At 38.1% G+C, this 18,544-nt stretch overlaps 1 protein-coding gene across 4 annotated transcripts in view; it reads right to left on the reverse strand.

The window, feature by feature from the left end:
* Window positions 1–573: 573 nt before the first annotated feature.
* The window catches only part of LOC100565260 (complement factor H-related protein 2), a 58,668-nt gene continuing 40,697 nt past the window's right edge, over window positions 574–18,544 (reverse strand). For 2 of the 4 annotated variants that reach the window (XM_062980763.1, XM_062980766.1), the window contains 6 exons: window positions 18,202–18,384; window positions 13,319–13,495; window positions 11,894–12,070; window positions 6,574–6,756; window positions 3,973–4,169; window positions 574–1,009 (listed from right to left, as the gene is read on the reverse strand). In XM_062980763.1, the coding sequence (XP_062836833.1) occupies window positions 1,004–1,009; window positions 3,973–4,169; window positions 6,574–6,756; window positions 11,894–12,070; window positions 13,319–13,495; window positions 18,202–18,384 (923 nt within the window). In that variant the 3' untranslated portion in view covers window positions 574–1,003. The remainder of the gene's footprint in view (window positions 1,010–3,972; window positions 4,170–6,573; window positions 6,757–11,893; window positions 12,071–13,318; window positions 13,496–18,201; window positions 18,385–18,544) is intronic. The other 2 variants (XM_062980764.1, XM_062980765.1) reach the window with 2 other exon arrangements.

Here is an 18,544-nt window from a genome sequence, read left to right on the forward strand (position 1 = left end):
TGTGTCAAGAGTTTACGGATGTGGATGAAGGGAATATGTGATAAATTGTCATTTGGTATACTATGGTTTGACGAGAACTCAGAGATCATTCAAGGGACTGTTACTTTTGTAAAGTGAAAACATCAGGATATAACAAGAAAAATAAATGTAAAATAGAGTATCCTAGTCTACCGTCAGCTATACGCACAGTCCCTCATTCTGCTGAAATCGCAGTTCCAGTTTTCATTGAACTACCCTCTTCCGAAAAACAGGAATATGGTGAAGAACAAAATGACAGCAACAATGAAGATTTTGAAATTGAAGATGACTCAGTTCGTAAAATAATAACCCCTCTGCCCACTTTTACAGTGTTGAGTGTCAAATGTTAACAAGTTCAGTTAAATATATAACTGGATCTAACACAAAAAATGACAAGGGATCAAACCTTTGTATGGGCATATTGGAAAGCAAATTGAACAACAGAAGCTGGGATGTGTCAACTCAGACATTGACTCTGATACTTATCTTCAATAAGTATACACGTTTCAAGCTTAAAGGATATCGTGGTTGTTTTGCAGCAGTAAAGAAAATCACTTTTGCAAATAGGTGCTTTTTATTTTATTTTTCATAATGCATAAACATCTTACAAACAAAATGTAACTACTGAAATTACATACAGCTACTGTGTTCTTAACCTGTTGAACCTCATTCCCAGTTCACATGCACAGTGCATGCATTTTCAGCTTCAGGTGATTTTTTCTCCTTTCAATAGGCTTGCTTGTTTGGAAATTGAATTACATTTATAACTTCACCTTTTACAAATATTGGAGTTTTGTTTTCTAAAAAATACATGTTAACTAAAAGGTTCACAGTTCAGTAAAAGTATATGTGTAATATATAATCTTTGAAAAATGTATTTGCAATTATATAGAGTAATTTTAAGCCATTGAAGATAATTGAACTATATTTTCTGTTGATGACATGCTCATTAAAAATCTTGTCCACTTCTCCCCATTCCTTATATTTATATCTGAAAAATACAAAGTGAATGGGTAAGATTACAAGCCCAGATTTTGAATAACTATTATTTATGTTTAATGCAATTCACAAATTGCTTAAAATAATGCTTGTATACACAAATAATAGTATAGTACTATAAGTTGCTTTCAAGATCTAGGCATGCTAAGCCAACTGTTACTGCTCTCTTTTCACTGACAAGAAACAGACTATTTTCAAAAAAGGCTTCAACTTGTATATGATTGGGGTCAAATCATAGAGTTGGAAGGGAACATAAGGGCCATCCAGTCCAATCTTTTGCCACCCAGGGAGGCACAATCAAAGCACTGTGAATAGATGTCCATACAGCCTCTGCTTAACGACCTCCAGAGAGTGAGACCCCATTACTCCAAGGAAGCATATTCTACTGTCAAGTAGCTTTAATCACCAGAAACTTGTTCTAATGTTTATGTGCAAATTCTTTTTCTGCAATGTAGTGTAATAGGTTTGCTGTTTCTTAATATTTAATATGTTTGAATGAGTTTAAAACTGTTCAAAGTTAATGTTTTTAAGTGAATCCTTGTATTACACATTGTTCTACTAGTTTGTTTTGATATACCCTTTAAGTCAGTCTGGGTTTCACATGAATAAAAAAAACCAGAATATAAGGAAAGTCAGTCAACCAATTATATAAAGTGGCCTAAAAGAAATAAAAAACCTGTCATTGTGGACAGTGTTCATCTTATGTGAAAATAAAGAGTCCAGATGTTGATACTTTCCAGTATTATTCACATTTTAGCATCAATGCCTTTTTTTAAAAGAAAAGAAAAAAAATACAAATATCCTTTCTTCATTTGTTCAAACCAATCAATTAAATAGTTTATTGTACTAGTCCAAGGCCATGACAAAAAGGTACAGGTGCAGGGTGCACAGAGTAGTACCCTCAAAGCAAACAGAAAGCAAAAGATAGCAAACATAGGTGAGCTTCATGCTTGCACAAAGAGCAAAAATAATGTGAATTATTGTTACTGGGGGAGAGTTACATCTCTGTAACAGTTGATGGCAATTTTATCTAGCTCTATCTTCCTGATCTTTTTTGCAGAGAAAGCAAAGAGGGCCACTTTATATACTACATAATCATTTGAGTTGCTTAGTAAAAACCGAACCATTTCTACAACATAGTTGTCATTGCCATTTATCTGCAGAGGTTTCAAATATCATTCTCTCGGGTCACTAGACAAAGGGCAGTTTAGCATGTAGTACACAGTGCCTTTCACCCGACTGGCTACAAATGCAAAGTCTGTTTTCCAATGGCACATTATGATAATGCCAATCAAATACTGTGGAGGGCATTTACTTGGAATTGCAGTTAAGTGAAGGCAATTCTTAAGGAGGATGGCTTATGTTTAGTCAGATATCTGGCTCTAAAATATTCAGATTTCAACAAGGGGAACCATGGGGAGAATTTGGTGTTCTTGTTTGACTGCAGAACCCTTCTTGAATCAGTCCAAAATAGCCAGTCTCTTAATTGCCTCTTATTCGTATCCAAGGCAGAATTAACTATGAGAGGTTGTTGCTGTGTAGAAGATTTTCTAAACTTATTTTGCAGTGTCGATGGTTGCTTATTTCCAAGTAACAATGCTGGAAGACGGTTACTTGGTAGAGTGGCATTTCATTTAAAGTATCTTAATTGGGCACTATCTACTTTTGTCTTGAATGAGGTACACAGAAGGGCTGTGGGAGTTCTAGTTGGGAGATAATAGAGTTTTTGGAGGAATAATAAAAAAAGTTATTATCTAAGCCCCAAATTTTTGTACTGTATAACATCTGTACCAACACTTTGCTACTGAAGATTTTTAGAGCAAGTCTAATTAATGGACCGCCCTGAGTGTGGAAAAATTTCATCAAAGCTGCTATTGTTTTCTCAGCTTTCAACCTCACTGCTTCCTTGTGACATTTCCAGGAAAGAGATTCACTAAAAACAATTCCCAGATTGTTATACCTGGTGCAGTGTTTGCCAAAAACCATAACCTTGGTCTTTGAGTAATTTATTAACAGATTTTCCTCTTAGCAGTAGGTACTGAAAGCCTTTAGAAGATTTTTAAGACCCAATTGAGAGACAGATGAGCACTGTATCATTTGCATACACCAGGATGAAAATCTTTCTGTTCCTGAATACTGGTGACGGAGAGTCAGTTTTAGCCAAAGAAGGCACTAAATCATTCATATAGATGTTGAAAAGAGTAGGGCCAGTAAGCATCCCTGTTTTACTCCCCGTGTTGTTGGAAAAGCTTCTGTCCGAGAACCATTTCTGCCAACTCTGACACTCATTTCTGTGTTGGTGTATAGTGCGTGTATCAATCTTAATAGTCTGCAATCAATAACAGAATTCCATAGCTTTCACCATCATCTCATTCTGTTAATGGAATCAATGGCAGCAGAAAGATCAATGAAAGCAACAAAAACATGTTTGTCCCCCCCCTTGGTATATTTCTTTATGATATGATTTAGTGTGAAAGATTGATCTATGGTGCTATATTCACTTTTGAACTCTGCTTGCTCTATTGTTTTTCTTGTAGCCAGTCTGTCAGTTTAAGAAGTAGATGTTGAGCATATAGCTTTGAAGTGATGTTGAGAAAGCTAACTGGATGATAGTTTTGAGGGTCATTTCTCCATATCCTGTCCTACTAGTACGGGCTATGCATCAGGACACCAGCACACCCATTTCTTTTAAAACAAATCCATAATTGCATTGATGTGAGCTTTTCAGACTACATGGCCATGTTCCAATAGGAGAGAATGCTACTGGAATATGGCCACACAGCCTGGAAAACTCACTGCAACCCAGTGATTCTGGCCATGAAAGCCTTTGACAATACAAATCCATAGTTCTTCATAAGCTATATAATCAAAGCTTTTGCTTTCCCTAGAATAAACAAAAATGAATTCTTCTGCCATGGCTATTCCACTGTTATAGTTAAATTGCAATATACTTACACGTATGCATCGTGGATATTCAAATGTGTCATTGACACATCGTACTCTGAATTCAGGTGAAGATGGATGTGGACGGTAGCCCCATTTACAGGCAAATTCTGCTACATCTCCAGCTGTGAAATATAATTTGTCCTTCCCAGTCCACCTCAGCCTTATATTATTGCGTTCCATGTCTTCTTGACTTGCTGTACATGGAACTGCAGAAAGACATAAGGTATGGACTCCTCTGTGAATATGTCATGTTCTTCAGTTGTGTCCTGAATTCTTGTGCTGTACCTTGCTGAAGCTTGAACTGTGGTGATAATCTTATGACTACTACACTTTTTAACTCTTAAACCTTAGATAATTACTCTGTGAACACTTGGTGTTTGACTCAGACTGCAAACGCAGCTACTGTTTCTGCTTGCTCCTGAACCAGCATTTGCAGTACTCCCAATGATAATGAATCTTTGTGTGTGACTTCAGCTGTCTTTATGGTTGAACTTGGACCTGGAAATGGCCAAGTGTTTAAGTTATTGTTTTAAGTCAAATAGTTCTGACACAAGCCTAGTGTTCTTTGGTTAACCTTTATCTAGATGCAGACAGAATGAATAATAGGAACACATGCCCAAGAGACATCAATCATTTCCACCCCAGCTGTATCCCAAGTTGGTATACTCAACTACAGATCAAGTCAAGGTCAAAGATCAAAGCAAAATGGCAGCTGTTTTATAGGTCACTGTTTTGGATCTGACCAGCAGCACTTTCATGCCAAGGGGATTGTTTAAAAGGCTGTCTAGGTTGAGCAATGAAGAGAGAGAGGAATTGCATAAATACCGGTACTCATTTTGCATCTTAGTTCTATGATAGTATAATTTTATTCATATTCAGTCATCTTCTTCTGTGAACAACAAGCAAGTGTATTCTGGACAAGGGAATATACTGTGCACCCAAACCTGCAATTCTAACTGGCAGATATGCAGTTGTCAACCTAATAGAGTAATAGATCACAGATAAACCATAAAAATAATTTTATTTTTAGACAAATCAGTAAAAGAAAGAGTATGATAGAGATAAAAAGAACACTAGAACTTGATCAACCTCACATAAAGCTGTAGTAATGTCATGCACTTTGGTGATTACGTACCTATTTCTGTGATGCATAAATAATGAATAAAACCTGCTTTTTCACATGTATTGCTCATTCATTTATAGTATCTTGTAACTGAATTTGGTCTTCCTCACCTTCCTCTTTTTCCCATTGAGAGATAGGATACAGTATCCATTAAGATTACAATGGGAGTTCAGGAAAAGAAATGGTTTCTATTTGTATAATATACATTGAATTGTTCAGAACTCTTAATATATACCCGCTGACCTAATTTCTTCAACACAAAACTTCATTGCTAAGTGGCCAATGATGCAAACTAAGGTGAGGAACTGTTAAACTTAACTTCAGACCTTAAGCATATTTTACATTGGACTAATTTTCAATATAAGCTCCATTCTCGTCTTTGCAGAGTGTTCTGAATTAAAAAAAAACAAAGAAGCGGAATATGCTAGGCCTCCAAATCCATTTTAGTATTATTGCTCTCATCATGTAGATGAGAGCCTTTACTGAAAGGAGAGCTTTGCCTATATTCCCAATGGTATTAAACAAAATCAGGTTTCCCAATGGAAGTAAGAGTGTAATTTGTAGGACAAAATCTCCTGTTCAGCCCCACTGTTCTCCCAATGAGGATGGAAATGGAGATAGAAGGAGAGAATCCCTTTGGGTAGAGATTCAACATGCATCATAAGAAAATGTATAGGGCTACAATTATTATAAAGTTCAGTGACACTGGAAGTACAAAACATGGATCCTATAAATCCAAGAAATATTTAACTTTCTGTCTATGCTGTCTAACTTTCTGCACTATGAAGTACCAACCAGTGGTGTAGATTCTCCCCATGCCTTCAACCAAGATTACAGAAGTAATCAAAACACTTTGTGACAAATAAGGAAGGCATATGAAGGCAGCTTTATCCATGTATGTCTTACACTAAGAAGGCAACTTCACTTCCAGTATGTGACCTGCAACAACCTTTCCAACTCCATCATTCTGAAGGCATTGTTTTGAGTACGTGTAACATGAAATAGTTATAAGTGTATGCTTCTATTATGTAGAATTCATACATTTTTTTCAATGACTAAATAAATCTATTAAAGCCATGACATATACAGTAGAGTCTCACTTATCCAACACTCACTTATCCAACGTTCTGGATTATCCAATGCATTTTTGTAGTCAATGTTTTCAATATATCATGATATTTTGGTGCTAAATTTGTAAATACGTTAATTACTACATAGCATTACTGCTTATTGAACTACTTTTTCTGTCAAATTTGTTGTATAACATGATGTTTTGGTGCTTAATTTGTAAAATCATAACCTAATTTGATGTTCAATAGGCTTTTCCTTAATGCCTCCTTATTATCCAACATATTCGCTTATCCAACGTTCTGCCAGCCCATTTATGTTGGATAAGTGAGACTCTACTGTAAATGAATTTTACTTTTTTCTGTATTTACAAGATCTATACCATTAACTGTTATGAAGTCTTGAAATTATTCTCATACCTATGCACTTTGGGGTGTCCGACCAATGGCCATTTTGACAACTTACTGCTGCATTTCCTTCCATGTTGTAGAAACGTTGGCATTTGTATATCACACGTTCACCTGATTTATATTCATCTTTTAAAAGATCAATAATATCTCCATTTTCAATAGAAGGTGGGCGGCCACATTTTTCTACATTAGCTTTAGAAAAGAATTGAACACTGAATCAGAAAACAGCATTTTTCCTCATAACATTCAATATGATTGCAAATAGTATGAGAACACATATCCTTCCCCACTGTTACAGATATGAAAAAGGAAAATAAGGGGAAATACTATTCATTTTTAAGAATGGAAATCAAACCATCCATGTTTGTTAGTGAAGTATGGACAATCAATTAACAACAACAATTACTAATGATGATTCTCATTTTTATTCTTTTTCAGGTATGAATGACATCTATTTGTCCTTTGCTTAAGAGTTTGAACAGACCGCACAGTTGCTTTTGTGTCAATAGGATTTCAACAAATCTGCATTTTGCTTCTCTGTTTACTCCCAGTGTTTATCTTGTTCCTATCCACTTTTGAAGAGTACTTTTAGTACCTATTATATATTAGTTTTACGTAGTAGCTTCTGCATAAACCTAGAATAGTGCATGCAAGACTTTGACTTTTTTTGGCCACCATTTTACTTTGCTCAGAACACTTGCCCACTATAATTAAGCACTTCCATTTCATCTATAACCACCATTTTCATTAAGCCTATAAGGCTCACTGATGGGATTCCACCTGATCTAGTTTTCATTTCTGTGTATTTATAGGTATCTAAGACTGGAAATGAATGGGCAGACAATCTGTATTCAATTTATAAATTTGATTTCTGATGCATATATTTTCAATAGGGGAGGAGGGCAAAACGGGTAAGATGTAGGGAATGTATACTTCCATAATTTCTAACTGGACCTTTAATATATTTGAACCTTTTGAATGCACACACAGCTGCACTGAGGGTCCATGCATGAGTGTTATAACAAGCCAGGAATTTTATGTTATCAGTAGTCTCCAATTCTGTGCACAACAGGAAAGTCAAGCAAACTGTTTCAGAACGTGTTATGATGTCAAGCATCAGTAATGAAGTAGGCTTGACATCTTGGATTTTTCTAGATCCATTAATCAAAGGTTTCCAACTTAAATATTTGAATAATTCTGCCAAAATATAACATGTCACAAATATCTGCTTAGGCTATCCAAATTTAACCTTAAATACAAAATTTTCAATCCACACATATTCAATTCACACACATTCATTAACTGAAAATGGTCTAATGAACAGATAACCATGAACAACATAGATATCATCCCATAAAGCACAAGTAACATGTACTTTCTGTCATGGCATTGTGTGTAGTATGGGGAAAATATGATCATTCTTTTTTTCCAACACTCCTTATAATTCACTGCAGCAGTGGGAACAAGTTCGTTTGGTTCATATAACTAAATTCAAACCAATTCAACTAATATTTTCTTAATGAAGAAACAAAATAGAATCCAAACGTCATGCTTGTCAAATGTAGTGAAACGGTTTGCTGATTAAAATGAAATCTGTACTAAAATACATATTAGGCATGTCCGATCAATGAAAAAAATATTTCAATTCTTGTTTCTAAATTAGGGGGCGCTTCGAAATAGAAACTATTTCTGATTTTTTTCACCCAAAAATTTCGAATATTTCTGAAAATTTGTAATGATTCTAAATGTTTCTAAAATGTCGGGTGCGCACGCGCAATCACCAAAAAAATGGCACCCAGGGGGGACATTTACAGGGCTCTCCCGCCCTCATTTCTGGAGCTATCCTCATAAAATTTGATACAGTGGGAGAACACATTCAACACTCTTAGCTCAACAAATTGCAGAACGTTTCCTGTATCCTACGATTTTTGGCGAATTTTTATAACTTTTAATAATACACTATTTTTTAATATTTGAAGAAACCTGTTCCTGGTTTGAAAGTTTTATTTCCTGTTCAATTGGGTTTTTATCACTATGAAATGGACCAGTGACCACACCAAGCAACTAGAAATTCCCTTGTTATATTTTTAAGCAAGAAGGGCACTGGAAATCAATGGTGTGTATTCCTATGTGATCCCACATGCAACAAACGTGATGCCTTGCCTTCCTTTTTTTAATGTACCAGTGACCAACCTGGCCAATGCTCTGGCAAGGTGTGCAAAGAAACTTTGAAAACTAGAAATTCCCTTGTTATATTTTTAAGCAAGAAGGACACTGCAAATCAAAGGTGTCTCTGGCTATGTGATCCCACAAACCTCAAAGGCAATGCCTTGCCTTCCTTTGGAAATGTACTTGTGAGCAAGCTGGCCAATGCCCTGGCAAGGAGTGCACAGATACTTTGAAAATTATAAATTCCCTTGCTATATTTGTAAGCAAGAACTCTGGAAATCAATGGTGTCTCTGGCTATGTGATCCCACAAGCCTGAAAGGCAATGCCTTCTTAATGAAATAGACTGCTGATTCTGCAAAGGTAATAATATTAATAAATAAAACTTTATTTATACCCCGCCACCATCTCCCCGTGGGGACTCGGGGCAGCTTACATGGGGCAGAGGCCCAAACAACACAAGGACAAAATATAAGCAACATAATACAATCACAATATAAAACAGATAAAACAGTAATGCAATATATCAATTAAAACAACAATACAGAATAAAAAATTACATTAAAAACACATAAAACGTAAGACCATAATAAATACAGGATAGATTATTAAAAACCCTCTGGGGCTGATTAATTAATGACTATCTCCGAAAGCCTGCTGAAACATCCAAGTCTTCAGTTGTTTCCTGAAGGAAGGTAGAGAGGGAGCCAACCTAATCTCCCTGGGGAGGGAGTTCCAGAGTCCGGGGCCACGGCCGAGAAGGCCCTCTCTCTCGTCCCCACCAAACGCAGTTGTGAGGAGGGCGGAAGCGAGAGGAGGGCCTCCCTGGAAGATCTCAGCGACCGGGTGGGTTCATAGGGGACGACGCGGTCACAAAGATAGGCAGGTCCCGAAGCGTTTAGAGCTTTATAGGTAATAACCTGCACCTTAAATTGGGCCCGGAATATAATCGGCAGCCAGTGGAGCTGCCTAAACAGGGGGGTTGACCTCTCCCTATAAGCAGCTCCAGTTAGTAACCTGGCTGCCGACCGTTGTATCAACTGGAATTTCTGGACCGTCTTCAAGGGCAGCCCCACGTAGAGTGCGTTAGAGTAATCCATCCTTGAGGTAACCAGAGCGTGGACCACCATGGCCAAGTCAGACTTCTCGAGGTACGGTCGCAGTTGGCGCACTAGTTTTAGCTGTGCAAAGGCCCTCCCGGCCACCTCCCACACCTGAGCATCAAGTGACAGTGATGAGTCCAGGAGGACCCCCAAGCTGCGGACCTGCACCTTCAGAGGGAGTGTGACCCCATCAAGCACAGGTAGCCACCCTATGCCCCGATCGGCCTTAACGACTGACCTGGAGGACCTCTGTCTTGTCAGGATTGAGCTTCAGCTTGTTGGCCCTCATCCAACCCATTACAGCGGCCAGGCACTGGTCTAGGGTCCGAGGGGCTTCCTTGGATACTATGATCCAGCAAGAACTATTCTTAACGAAATTGAAAGCTAGATAATTTTATTAATAATATGGAAAAAATATAACTCTGGAATTCACAGCTCTAAATAGCTGAGCACTACCCAAAATTAACACACTCACAAGAGAAGGAACCAGCAACAAAACCCTAACCCTTTCTCCAAACCCCTCTGTGAGAACAGCCAGATCGGGCCCCTTCACCCTCTCTCTCCCTCAAGACATGAGGTTTGCTTGCTTTCCATTTGCAGACCACCACCCTCTCCGCACAAAACCCAGCTCAGAATGGCTCGCCCAGGCTACACAATGGGCTTTTATGGCAATCTTCCATGTGGACGCAGAGGACCCTAGCCCCCATCTTTGTGTCCATCGTGGAAGCTTCTGATTGGCTGGGGAGCGGCAGCCATGTTAGGCTGCGCCAAGCTCCCATTCAAGGTAGGTTGCAGAAACAAAAATTTTAAAAATATATTTTAAAAAATATATTTTAAAAAATTTTGGTGGGAAAAAATTAACGAAACATTAAGAGACAATTAGAGAATGGGCCAACGATGGTTCAAATTACATTGCTGGTTGCGCTGTGAGACAACGTCTCGGAATGCGTCTCAAAAAAGCAAGAACAATCCAATATAAATCCGATATACGATTCAAAACGATTTTTTGGACATACCTAATACATATCTAATGTAGTCAAAGAAATATAAACAGAAAGCATGTTTCAGGAGAAATATATATGTACATGACATTTCAGCAAAGTTTTTAACCAAATAAATTTCAAACAGTAGTGATACAGAATGAATTTGTGCATCAACACAATTTGAAAATTGCAGATATCAAATTACAGGATTCTTCATCTTTAGTTTGGCAAGAAAGAGCATTTACTCATAAAGTCAACAGTACTGGAAAAGGCCAACAGTAATCTAACCAATAAATCTAACCCATATTGTGCTCTAAGGCTTGGATACCCAAATGGACTTGTATCAATCCATGTAATTCAGACAAACAGACCATAAATATATTATCACAAAATACAAGGCACAATTTATACAAGCCTTTCAAACCCCTTCATGCTAGGAAAGAGGAGAGATGATTGGGGGGAAAGTTTCTCAAGTTGTAAGAAACTTGAATTAGAAGAATCCTAGATGGATGGGAATTTTAACAGAGAGTTATTCTCTACAAAAAAAATTACATGTGCAATTTTTCACATGCAACATGCACAGAAAAAAATTGCAAAAAAGAACATTTTGTATGCAGGACACATTTTCTCTTTTGAAAATAATATTTCGACACAGAAATATCAATTCCTTTATAGAAAAATTGAATGTGAATTAAGTGTTTTCTGCATAAAAATATTATTTCAATGCAAAAATATTAATTCATGTTCAAAATGTGTTTTACTGCACAGAAATATGAATGCTGACCTCAGCTATTGATTTTGGCAAGCAAGATTTGAGCATTCTTATATCCCTTGCAATCCTGGATAACAGACAAAATGGAAGGTACGTCACTCTATGCCACATAAGTTCAACTACATGTTGGATGACCTGACCTCAAGTTGGTAGGTCAAAGGCCATCTTTAACCATTGCTAAAAATCATGGGAGACATTTCTTATCACTTTTGAGAAGCTATTCAAGAATCTACCTAGAAAAAAAGAAAACGTCCATTTCCATTTGTACCTCACTTTCAAGATATATCAGAATGGGATCAAATACCTCTGCACTGGGGTGCTTCTGACCATTGCTTCTTTAAACACGTTATTGTACGAGATCCAGAAATATAGTATCCATTGTCACACTGATACTCCATGGTTTCATTAGGTGAATACTTTTGCTTTTTATTTCCTCGAAGCTGACCATGCAGAATGTCAGGTGGAGGAGGACATCCATCTACTTCAGATATGATTTGAAAAACAGAAGCATTATCTATAAATTGGTAATTACTGTTTTTCTGAAGCCTTATATTAGCAAACCTCTTACCTCCGTTAACACAATTGGATTGCATTTCCAGGCCTATTAAACACATCTTTCGATTATCCCAATCTGAAAAGGACTTTCCCTGTTAGTCCTTTGCCATCCCACTTTTTTAGCTGCTTTAAAAATGTACATCCCCCCTCCTTTGTCCACTCATCTTCTGCTTACTTCAATTCCTGCAAACTTAGATTATAGTGCAAAAGTAGCTTGCACTCAATTAGTTCAGCAAGGATGGAATCTTGCACTTCCCCTGAAGATTTAGCCAAAAGCATACTGAAACAACCTCTTCATTGGAAAGTTACAAATATGTAACCTATAGTTATGCACTCACAGTGGTTTCATACTCATGATCCCTATGCATTCCCCAATTTTGGAGATAAGCTTCCTATTTGCCACATACAGGGCAGCTGCCACTGTTGGAAGGGAGTCTCTTCCTCTGTTGATTGGAAATCAACTGACTGAGATTAACGCTTCCCCTCCATACATATGCAATTCATCAATATGCAATCTTTGGTGCAAGGGTGATATGCAAAAGAGAAAGAGAAAGTTGCTTTCTAGTAAGTAGGAACTGGGAGGATTAGGAAGGAAGTCATTACATAGCTGCATAGTTATGGTGCTTATATATTCATAATTTCCCAATAGAATGACCATGAATAGTTACTGAAATAGTAATCAACAAAACTGTGAGTACTGAGCATCAGGAGCTAGTCTGAAACTCATAGAAATTGTTCAAGGACAGCAACACTCATGATATTGCCATATTACTGGTCAATGAGTCTTGTATTAGTAATGTATGGCACTAATACATCTCATCCATGGCAGCAATTTCATTATCCACCCCCTCCCAACACAGGGAAAAAGAATTGCCTGTGATGAGAGATGGCTCACTTAGAATTGGAATCCACATGGAAATTCAGTAGATGGATTCCTTTTGCGGTGGTTCGTTTTTGTCATCTGTCATTTTCTATTTGTCTTTCAAATGATAGCTTCAGAGGCTGTAATGGTGAAATGTGCATCTATCTTTACTTCAGAAATTGTTAAACATGCATTAGAAGTTTGGAGAACCTTGTGTCTCTTTCCTTCCAGCTCCTCCCATTTCCCTTTCTTTTTCTTCTCAATGCTTCCCACTGAACCTTTGTAATAGGATTTGGAAATATTTATCCATACCTTCACATGTTGGTGGTTCAGACCATGCCTTATTATCACATCTTACAATTTTTGGTCCAAATATTTCAAAACCTTCATGACATTCATAACGCACCTCTTGGCCAGGAAGATAGACTTGGGATCTAGCTACAAGAATATCACCATTAGCAACTACAGGAGGTTCTCTGCAAGTTACATCTAAATGGGGAGACAATACAAAAAAGAAAGACCTTTATTAATGTTTTGTAAAAACAAAAACTCACTCAGTACTTTTATTATAATGGAGAAAAATAAAGATTCCAAGGCTTTTTAGCAAAAAAAAAAATGTCTACAATGCCTGAATGTCAATATGTAGCAGTGCAAAGAGGATTCCACTGAACTGATTCTACCATTCTTTGGTGCACATACATTTGAAGTTTGGAGTATGAATAGTTGCAGATTGTGGATGAGGAGAGTATGAATGTGCTTTATGTCCCATTTAAATACATAAAAATTGCTTGGAAGGGGCTACTGTTAAAAGGACATCACATGAAAGAAAAATAGAAACTTTTGGTCTGAATTTGTATGTTGACTGCTATGTGAACTATGGATTGATTATTATGGTCATTAAGCATCTAGAGCGCTTCCGGACAGTGCCAACATCCATGCCAAAGTGGGTTTAAAAAACCCAATTTGGTGCTGATTCCCATCCCCACCCCCAACAAAAACGGACTTTCTGGAAAGGGGGTGTCTAGATGCCATCTTGACAACTACTAGGATAGCATCTAGCCACCCTGAATCACCAAAAAACAAGCCTTAACATTTGAAAGAAACTTACTGGGCTGCCATTAAGATGACATCCTCCTGGTGTGCAGAAATGACGTGCCAAGAGACCGAGGGGGGAGAAAAATGGCTCCTCACCACCTGTCTCCTGGCGCATCATTTATATGCACCAGGAGGACTGAAGAACCACCTCAATTGCAGCCCAGTAAGTTTCTTTAATTTTAAGACTTATTTTGGGATGCTGGGGGGGGGGGGTGGGTGCCATCTCACACCTTTGGGCTCCAGGAGCCCAAAAGATGCAAGATGGCAAATGGGAACTGACTCTCGGATAATTCCGGTTGGTCCTGGAACTACTCAGGGGTGAGTCCCCACAGGCCCTATACCCCATTAGACCCATGCTGTTCAGGAAGGCCTGGTTCTAATGTCGTATCTAATTAATTTAGGCCAAATCAGGGAAACTCTGGTTTGACTCAAATTAATCTGATTTGGATGCCTTTATTAAAACTGAGATAGGTCTCGGTTTCAAAGCCTGCCTGAATGGGCCCTTAAACTGCCACTGGATAGTGGCTGCAGGACAGTCAGCCATTTATTTTAGAGTAATGATAGCACAGCCCAACAAAGACAAATCTTTGCTGTTTTGGTTTTTAGGCCTGTTCCTGGGGTTATTTGGGGGTGCTGACTCAGAAAATTGCATTTGATAATCACATCAGCTCTAGTTTTTTAGATATGGTTATCATGGTTTTCTATGGGTGAGTGTAACGGATCTAGCCTACCTCATAAAGTTGATATGTTGCCCACCTCACAGGAATGGTGTGCAGCCATTTTGTTGGCAAGGCTGACAAGCAGCCATTGTGTATGTCTCATTTGCAGCAGCTCAGCAGAGCCTGGGGGAGGAGCCATTGAGCAGCCATTAGCATAGGTGTTGCCTGTTTGGCTGAATGCTAATGAGAAGTTGCTTAGCAACCGGAGATGACCGGAGCCAAAGTGACAGTCAGAAGGCTGGCTGAACATTCTTTTTCAGTTAGTCGGTGAGGTCTTAAATTCCAGTCAGTTAGTCAGGCTTTAGAATTCAGTTATTTAAGTCAGGTTTTAGAATCAAGTGAGTTGTCAGCTTAGGTTTTGGAAGTCAGTTTGAGGAATTGGTTTTGGAATTGGAAACTGTGTTTTAGAAGGTAGCCTCTTTGAGGAAAATATAGTTAGAGTCTTTAAGAAGAGGAAGCCTAAGAGCTATATTGTAAAGTCTAGGAGATTACTGTTTAAATCCTGGGAGAACTGGATTTAAAGGTAAACTTGTCCTGTTTATGTTTCCTTGGCAAAGGAAGTCACAATAAAAGTCAAAGTCCCAATATAAAGGAAAAAGCTCCTGAATACATAAATGGTGGCAGCAGAAATAGTAACTCCTACAATTCTGACCAGTTGAAGAATCCTCCCTCTTGCATGTTTGTGTTTTAAAAGCCCCCCCCCCATATATTTTCATGGTGAGCGGCAGGATATGAGTAACACCTGAAATCCAGTGACCTACAAAGTGTAACCTCAGAAGTCACCTCACAAACATGGCCCCTACGAAAGCTAAAAAGAACATTGCTGAAGGAGAAATAGAAATGGGGGATTCAGGAGGAGAGGAAAGAAGAGTAAGTCAGGTGGAACAGGTAGCTGGGGTTGAATCAGAAAAATTAAATTTACAACTTTAAAAAGAATTGAGAGTGAAATGGGAATGAGAGTGGGAGAGAGAAAAATAGAACAACCAATGGGAAAAAGAAATCCTTTCCACCCCAGCAGTATCCGAAGTTTCTATACTTAACCACAGATCAAATCAAGATCAAACATCAAAACAAAATAGCAGCTGTTCACTGTTCTGGAACTGACCAACAGCACTTTCCTGCCAAAGGGACTGTTAACAAAAGCTATCTTAGTTGAGCTGGGAAGAGAGGGAGGAATTGCATAAATACCAGCACTCATTGGCATCTCAATCCTATGATTGTATATTTTTCTCCATGTTCAATCATCTTCCTTTGTGAACAACAACAAGCAAGTGTATTCTGGACAACAGAATGTACTGAGCACCAAAACATGCAATTCTGACTTGCTTAGACATGTGTGGTCCCAAAAAAATGGTTCTAACCTGTGTTTAAACTAAGGGGCACTGGCACTTCATTTCTAAAGTCCTTTCTGAATTTTGGAGGTAAAAAAATTCAAAACTTTATGAAACTTCGTAAAGTACTTCATTAATGGCGGACGTGCCTGCACAATAGGGAAAACAGCACTGGTAGTGAGGAAATTCAGGGGATTCTCTCACGCTCATTTTTGAGCTATCCTGATCAAATGTGCTACAATGGTAGAAGACATCCTCCACTATTAGCTCATCATATTTCAGAACGTTTAGATTATCCACTGATTTTTAGGGAAATTTAAAAAGAATTTATGACCTTAAGCGTATTGCACATTAGACTACTTTTTGATATAAGCCTCATTCTCTCCTTTGCAGAGAGTCCTGAATGAAGACAAATGTGCTAACCCTGCAAATCCATTTCAGTTTTGTTCCTCTCATCATGTAGATTAGAGTCTGAAAGGAGACAAAAAGGAAACAAAATCACTGGTTTCCCAATGAAACTAAGAGTGTCATCTATAGGAGAAACTCTCCTGTTCAGTTCCACTGTTTTCCCAATGAGGGTGGATGTGATGTCTCAGGGACCTTTGGCCCATGAACCCACAGCCATCATAGATCAACCTGAAGAGGATTTGGGTTTTCTTCCCTCTCAGCAAGATTCTGTTCCCTTCCAGATGTCTCCTGTTGACATTTCTGTGTCTCCTATTGACATTTCAGTGCCAGAACCAATTAGGGACACCCTTGAAACAGAGCCTGTTCCCCCAGAGAGCTTGGTGTTTGATAGGAAGGCTTTCCTCAAAACACATCGTTCCCAAAAGCAGTTTCTCAGACGAAGCGCGTGATTAGTGGAGAGAGACGATTGTGACTAAACCGTTTCCCTTGGGAAGTTTTGGGGAGGCAGGCATCTGGTACACTGTTGAAACAGCTCTGTTCTCTGGGAAGATTTGGGGAGTCAAACACCTGTTTGGAGGGAGCTCTTGAACTTCCATAAAAGTTCTGCACTGAGCTTTCCCTATCGCGGTGTCAACGTGACCATTCATAGAAGAACATCGTCTCTTGTTCCTGAGCTTCCAAGCGGCCCTCCAGTGCGCTTACTCACAAGTAAAACTGGGAGTTGCTTCCCACTCCTTGCCAAGTTTGGACTGCGTTTCAGTTCCACCACAACATACCTTGCTTAGTCTCGAATCCTTGTTCTGGACTTACTTCAAGAATCTCTCTGTGAAACCTTGCTCTTTCCCCACTCAAACTTCCAAAGAGTTTGAGTGTGTTTCGGTTATTTGGATTATAAACTTTGGACTCTAATACTGGACATATAACTTCATCTTATTGGACTAATTTTGATCTTTTCTGAAAGGTCAACTGCTGGACTATATACTCTGCTTATTTTTGTTTAGAACTTTTATTGCTTTAATAAAGATATTAGATTGTTTATTGGCCTACGTGTTCGTTTCCAGTGTTCGCACTGCTTAGGGGTGTTACAGTGGAAGTAAATACAGAATGAGACAATCCCTTCTGGTAGGGATTCAACATGCTTCATACGAAAATGCATAGGGCTATAGTTATGATAGTTCAATGACATGGGGAATCAAAAACACAAATCCTATAAATCAAAAAACTATTTTTTAAAAAGCTCCTTATTGCTATCTACCTTTCTGCATTAATGAGAAATACCAACCTATGGTGTAGATCCCCCCCCCCCAAACCAGAACTACTGAAGTAATCAAAACTCTTTGTGAGCAATATAGAAGGCATTTGAAGTCAGCTTTATCCGTGTATGTCTGACACTAAGAAGGCAACTTCACTATCGGTATATGACTTGCAACAGCTTTTCCAAATCCATCATTCTGTAAGTATTGTTTTGAGTACTGTTAACATGAAATAGTTATAAGTGTATGCTTCTATTATCTAGAATTCATACATTTTCTTCATTGACTAGATAAATCTATTAAAGCCATGACATAGACATTAATTTTACTTTTTTCTATACAAGATCTGTACCATCAAATGTTATGAAGTCTTGAAATTATTCTCATACCTATGCACTTTGGGGTGTCCGACCAATTGCCATTTTGACAATTTACTGCTGCATTTCCTTCCATGTTGTAGAAACGTTGGCATTTGTATATCACACGTTCACCGGATTCATATTGTTCTTTTACAAGATCATGAATATCTCCATTTTCAATAGAAGGTGGGCGACCACATTTTTCCACATCCACTTTAGAAAAGAATTTAACTCTGAATCAGAAAACAGCATTTCTCCTCATAACATTCATTATGATAGCAAATACAGTAGAGGCTCACTTATCCAACACTCGCTTATCCAAAGTTCTGGATTATCCAACGCATTTTTGTAGTCAATGGTTTCAATAAATCAT

This window comes from Anolis carolinensis, chromosome 4, assembly GCF_035594765.1.
Source record: "Anolis carolinensis isolate JA03-04 chromosome 4, rAnoCar3.1.pri, whole genome shotgun sequence".
NCBI lineage: Eukaryota > Metazoa > Chordata > Lepidosauria > Squamata > Dactyloidae > Anolis > Anolis carolinensis.